General features: G+C 51.3%; 1 protein-coding gene and 1 non-coding gene across 2 annotated transcripts; one reads left to right on the forward strand and one right to left on the reverse strand.

Annotated features, from left to right (window-relative positions):
• Positions 1-2,326: 2,326 nt before the first annotated feature.
• LOC127780068 (uncharacterized) lies at positions 2,327-3,228 on the reverse strand. The gene has a single exon (XM_052307023.1). It carries the CDS (start codon positions 2,942-2,944, stop codon positions 2,540-2,542), a length of 405 nt encoding a protein of 134 aa, XP_052162983.1. The 5' UTR covers positions 2,945-3,228; the 3' UTR covers positions 2,327-2,539.
• Positions 3,229-5,820: 2,592 nt separating this feature from the next.
• LOC127780971 (U6 spliceosomal RNA) lies at positions 5,821-5,918 on the forward strand. The gene has a single exon (XR_008018863.1). It is a non-coding gene; the product is annotated as a U6 spliceosomal RNA (small nuclear RNA).
• The last annotated feature ends 561 nt before the right edge of the window (positions 5,919-6,479 follow it).

Below are 6,479 nucleotides of genomic sequence, written 5' to 3' on the forward strand. Positions count from 1 at the left end.
TCCTCGCGTGCATCTGGCCACTGTCAAGCGTCGCCAGCCGCTGAGGTCCAAGCACGACGAGCTCGTCCTCGTGCACGCCATCAACCGCCAAGGTCCTTTCGGCACGCGCTGCCAGCCAGCCAGCAAGGTCATCCCGGCGCGCGCATCCGGGCACCATTGGCGAGCTCCTCGCTCACGCCGTTAGCCACCAAGGTCTTACCGGCACACGCATCGGGCCTCCGTCGACGGGCTATTCCTTATGTGCCGCTTGCCACTAATTAAGGTCCTCCCAGTGTGCTGAAAGGAGAGAATCGGCGGATCTTTAACAAAAAGAGGTGACAACGAGTTTTTTTCTATCAAAAATTAAAGAAAAGGCTAGCCTTTGCGCTTTAGTAGGGGCTAAGCGGCTGCGTGAGTTAATCCCGCACTCTGTATAGTGTATAGCTATAGTGTTTCTACTTGTTTCATTTTGTCTTTAGGGGTTGTATTTTCTCCTGCTCTATTCAATGAAAAGGCACTATAGTGCTGTTTTCTATTCAAAAAGTGTGTTGGAGTGGGAGAGTAGAGTAGCAACACGAGGAGAAGCTAACCGATGGTGATGAGAAGGGCCAGGGATTCCATGCCATCGTGCCCGACCTCCGTGGCTACAACGACTACGACAGGCAATGCTAATAATCGTACGACGTGACTTCCCGATCACTACCAGGAAAACCATTTTTCTAGACGATGGCATGTTTTTCCAGACGAGTAGGCCTCTCGGAGTTAAATGACCACCTACAAAAATGACAACCGTGGGTGAGTTCGTCGTCTACCTGGGATCTCTTAATAGATCTGCCTACGAAAATACCTAAGCTCATAAAAACTGTCACATGTAGTCAAAAATCCTAAGTCCCTCTCCCTCCCCTCCCACCTCTCCTTGCCTCTCTCCCCGGTGCTCCCCTCCCCTTCCCTCCCACCTCTTCTTCCCTCTCTCCTCGGCGACAGCAGTGGCTAGCGGCGGTGGCGGTGGCGGCTCCCCTCTCCTCCCTCCCAGATCCATCTGAAGGGGGGAGGAGAGAGGGCGGCGACGGCGGCTTCCGTCCCTCCTCCCAGATTCGGCCGGAGGGAGGGGATACGCAATGGCGACGGCGCCAACGGCTCCAAGCGGAGGTGGCGTCGCACCACCCCCAGCCCGGATCCCCTCCCCTCCCCTCCCTTCCCAGATCCGGCTGAAGGGGGCATGGGGGAGGGCGTGTTGGCCGGTGACTCCCCTCCTTCCTCCCAGCTCTGGCCGGAGGGAAGGGGGAGGGGGGTGGCGGCGGCTTCTCTCCCAAATCTGGTCGGAGGGGGGAGGGCGGCGGTGGCGGCTTCCCTTCCCTCCCCTCCCTCCCTCCTGGCAGCGTCGACGCGGCTCCAAGCGGTGGCGACGGTTACCCTCCCTCCCTCCCAGATCTGGCTGAAGGGGGGAGGGAAGGGTGGCGGCGTTGCCCCTGCAACAGCCTCCCCTCACCTCCTCTCCCTCTCCCTCTCCCCCCAAAACCTTAACCCTAGATCCGGCCAAAGGTGCGAGGATTGCGGCGGCGGCGTGGCTGAATTGGGTAGGGGGGTGTGGTGATTTTTTTTTTCGCCCAAAATATTTTCGCAGGTGGATAGCTATGGCGCCTCATTTTCACAGGCTTATGCGTGTAGTCAGGCCTTCCCCTCGTCCGGGAAAATGATTATTGGCTGTTTGGAAAACCGTTTTTGTACTGGATGGATCGGATGGCACGGAATGCAACACTTCGTGCCCTCGGCAACAAGTTCTGAAAAGTGTTATGAATCGAGTAGCACAGTGGTGGAGTCAGCGACGCCATCGATCGAGTCCGGCGGCTATGGTGTTTCTCGGTGATCTACCGATCTTTTTATACTCCAACGGCGAATCCACAGTGAAGGTGGCAACGGCGGAGCTTGAGCTTACGGGGAGATGCTTCGGCCGCTTGAATGGCATATACTGAAATTTCTCGCCTATACAACAGTGCATTTTTCATCAAGCCTGTGTTTATGTGTTTAGTTCACTATAAAATTGAAACAATATGACGAAAAAGTTGAAAGTTTGTGTGTAGGAAAATTTTGATGTGATGAAAAAGTTAGAAGTTTGAAGAATTATTTTGGAACTAAACACAGCGCAAGTGTAACTTAACCTGATCAAAATTCATTTTCCCAGTGTGAAAGGGCCTGTAGCCTAATGGTTACAAGAGCCTCAGTAGCATCTGAGGTACTGGGTTCTTCAGTGGCATGCGATGTACCTGTCGACAGCGAGGCGCCTCTTCGAAAATGCTCATAGGAGTGAGTGCGCGTGCGTTGTGAGTATCTGCGTTGTACCGTGTAATTCTCAAAATTCATTTTCCCAGTGTACGTGTATCATGTCAAAAGAATTAATCTGGAACTACTAATTACAGAGGATCATCATCTAAAAATTAAACTTTACAAACTACTACTCCTAATTACAAAGGACAGTAATCTCCGGTGCCTACCCCAAGTCACCAACGGAAGAATGCCAAAATCCGGTCAGAACCGCCGCCATGGCGGCAGAGGAGAAAAATCACGGCGACCGTGGCGAGGCAGGGGAGGACGGCGACGACGACGCGTTGCGGAGCCGGCTCGGCGCCGGCCGGAAGCTCCACCTCCTCAGCGCGCCGGCGCCGCGGCTGCGCGTGGCGGGCGGCGACAGCGCCCGCCGCACCACCTCCCGGTTCCCCGTCGGCACCCGAGCCATCGCCGACGCCCTGCCTGCCCTGCCGCACGCCTGCCGCCTCGCCAACGGCGCCGTCGATGCCGCCGCCGCCGCTCGCCCGCCCGCGCCCCACCAGTTGAACCCCTCCGCTCGCCCGGGGAACACGCCACCCCCACCGCCCGGCCTCGGCGTGTTACTGCCGCCGCCGCCGCCGCCGCTGCTCGGCCTCCTCGGCCGCGGCACCCCTCCTCGCGCCGCCGAGCGAGAACTCATCGTCGCTAGTCGTCCCTCGCTTCACTGCCGCCGCTACGCTACCTGCCTCTGCTTCCGGCGTCTTCTTGTCGTCGTCTCGTCTCGTCGCCTCTTATACGCACGAGCCGCCTGCCTCCTACGCGCGCCGCGTCGCGTGGCGGAGTGCGGCCATGAGCGCGCGGGCGAGCGGAAGAAGAAGCCGCAGCGAACCTTACATACGGCTCGCGCCGTCGCGCGCGCGCGCGCGCGTTCGCGTTCGTGTTGACGTCTTCGTGGGTGGGTTGGGTTGGGTGGTCGTGACTCGTGAGCCGCAAGAATGCAACGCGGTCAGAGAGGCTTCGGGAAGAAGAGGTTTGGGTGACAGGACAGCGAGTGCGTACGGGGGATTGGGCCCGCATGTCAGTGTCGGTGGCGGGTCGTTCGGCGATTCTCACGTGGAGACGTGCTCCGGACAGCTGGGCGCAACTGGCATTTTTTCTCTTCTTTTTTTGCTCCATTTGGAAGACTGCACCTGCTAGCTAGCAGCCTGAAAATGCTGAACTGTTCTCTGCTCTGTCTCGCACTTGCAGTGCTTTTCCTGAGATTTGACCACGCTAACTTGTGGCGTATTCTCGCAATTGGTCCGTTAAAAATGATCGGTCTTCCGGCTGCTGGTTGGATGGTGGTACTACTACAATAATACTCCAGCTGTCTTCCTTCACGCAATGTTACATGGACAGTGAACAAGTACGAGTTCACCTTTCCGCTCGAATTTCGTCGAATATCCTCAGATTTTGGAGCTCCCTTGATCAGCTTTGGTTTGTACGAGCATCTAATTTCTTTTGAGATTGGTTAATTTTTGTTAAATCTTACAAATTTGGGCCTTTTACTTCCTAGCCATTTTTCGAAAATTAAACCTAGAATTTAACTATAGAGTTCTAGACATGGAGGATAAACATCTTAGTGTTAACGATTATGGGTTGTTCAGCTACAATTTACAGCACAGCCATATAACCCCTGGTACTTATGGTATAGAGTCCATTACAACTAGTGTCGTGAATGGGGTTGCTGCCCATTCTCTTGGGTTGTCGAAGGTTGGCACCACCCTCGTTAGCGTTGACCTCCCGCACCCTCATCTCAATCTCAAGAATTAGTGTTTGTTTAGTTGCTAGTCAGAGCCTTACAAGTCGCCATCGTTTGTCAGTCAATAGTAGTTGTCAAACTTCTCTAAGGTTAGATGCTCGAAATCTTTACCAAACCTTAATAAGTCTAAAAGAATTTTGGCACATTTTTCTAAGTTATTGATGCATCAGACCTAATTTGTTGGAAGAGAATATTATCACAACTGTGGCTTCAACCAAATAGTTGTATAAATTGGTCTTGCTTAATATTAAATGCGGCAAACTGACCGTCAACCAAATTGGCATTATAAAAGTAAAAATATATTATGAGAAGTGAAGCAGTGTACCCTGCTTTATCAATTCCCTTGAAAGTCTAATACCAACTCACCACACCATTGTTTGAAGAGCGGGATGGAGCAGAAAAGAGAGTTTGTCCCCTCTCTACCACACTTAAATCCCAATATCATAAATTAATTATAAGATTGAAAAAAACTTGGAAAATCTAACATCATATCAAATAAAGATGCGACTTGTCCAGTTTATTGTCAAATAAAATTGGTAGAGTTGAAAGTTGTAGCAAAATGAATAAGCCCATATATGAAGAGGGATAGAGGGAAAATGTGACTTTGTTTGGAGGTGTGCACCAAAGAGATTGGCACCAACTTCTTGCCATTTCAGTGTCTAGTGTAGTATCGCTTCCACAGTGCCAAATTTCGAGTTGATGCGGAAAATGATTAACTTCGACATAGCACTGAGCTACAAGTTTGTTTGTGAAAAGCACTAAATTATAGAGACCGTCTACCTATCATTGAATTGTTTCATGGGGAAAATCAACCGATTTTCAATGGATGAAATCTCTTTAAGATTTGTGCAAGAAACCTTATCCCTCAATCACACTCGTCCTCCTTGTCTCCTAGAGTCCTAGTAGTAGTATTGTTCTCACTAGTTGTGCATCGCCGCTATCCCACCCTCTTCATTCTGTCACCCCTGCATCCATAGCGTCACCACTGTTCCTGGTGAACCCTGCTAGCCATCTCCTCCCTACCACTTCTCCAACTGCCAAATTGTTTTATGTTTGAAGTCAATCGTCCTCCTATAACTCCAGTGAGATGCTCCCACACTCTCGAGCCTCCCTCATCTCTTATATGTCTCCCGTTGGAACCAGGATTGTCTACCTTCATGGGGGTGACTGAAACGAGCGTGCAATCAGTACTCATCCACTATCCAAACCATATAACATCTCTCACATGACGTGTGCCCTTAATAATACTACCTCCATCCCAAAATATAAGTGATTTTGAACGGATGGGATATTTTCTAGTACTACGAGTCTAAACAGGCTCCATATCTAAATTCATAGTGCTAGGAAGTGTTACATTTCCATTCGTTTAAAATTCCTTATATTTTGAGATGAAGAGAGTACTGGCTAATAGAACCAACCCATGAAAGCTCAAGCTCACTAGTGATAGCAAACACATCTCCAGAGTTTGATGACATGCGTTCACCCCGCCGCCATCGTCCGCGGCGGGGAATGACCCGGAGCTCGTCCGCTAGGATGCGCCGCCGAGAAACGTTGCTTCCTCGCTGCCACCTTGGGCGCAGTTCTCAAACTCCGTCGGTCCATCTTCCTGCTAGTATTGGGTACAACAATCGGCAACTATTCAGCATATGCTTGCTGCTTGTGAAACTTGGGTAATATGGATGCACCAAGACCAGGTAGTAGCATAGCACAATTACAATAAGCAGCAAGCAAAGCATGCATTTGATTTGACCGTGCAGCAAGCAACGTATGAATTCTTTTTTTTTTATAACAGCCGATACAATTGGAACGATACAGAGAAGATTAGCATGCCCCCTGCGCAACGTATGAATTCGATTAGGTTTCTTACATAAACACAGTGAGGAACACCTTGTGATGCTTACCTCCGACTGCTACTGTTGTTGCACCGCCGCTGTAGTCTTGTCCTCAAGGGAAGACTGAAGATGGACTAGCGGAGCTCGAACATGATGCCACTCCCTGGCGATGGTGGTGGCAGGCACGTTTTTGCTGCCACTTGCTAGGATTTCGTGGGCTTCAATGGCTGGTTCCGCCAACTGAAAATCCTATTTTCTGAATGTGCGCCTGAATTCTTTTGTTAGGGTTTCGGGGCAGGATGTGGTGTGTGTGTTGGGGGGGGGGGGGTGGAGAAAAGAGTTGGCCTGGTTCCCGGATCGATCTTGTTAAGGGAAGCTAAGCGGAGAAAGAAAGGGCTCGACTACATCTTCTCTTCTCAGTCAGAGGAACGGGCTAGCTGGAGGAAGTTCGTCATCGAAGGAGGCTGCTCGTCCACGACTTCTCTCCTCGCCGTGTCACTTGCTGGGGGAGGGGTGAGCTTTCATTTTGCTTTCGCAGACCACAAACGTTCACGATCCCCTATAACCGCGGAATTGAGATCCGATGCAGTCGTTACTACTAC

The sequence above is a fragment of the Oryza glaberrima genome, chromosome 7 (genome assembly GCF_000147395.1).
Source record: "Oryza glaberrima chromosome 7, OglaRS2, whole genome shotgun sequence".
Classification (NCBI taxonomy): domain Eukaryota; kingdom Viridiplantae; phylum Streptophyta; class Magnoliopsida; order Poales; family Poaceae; genus Oryza; species Oryza glaberrima.

Coding starts and splice junctions, on each gene's coding strand:
- LOC127780068 (XM_052307023.1), bottom strand. CDS start 2,944: ATGAGTTCTCGCTCGGCGGCGCGAGGAGGGGTGCCGCGGCCGAGGAGG.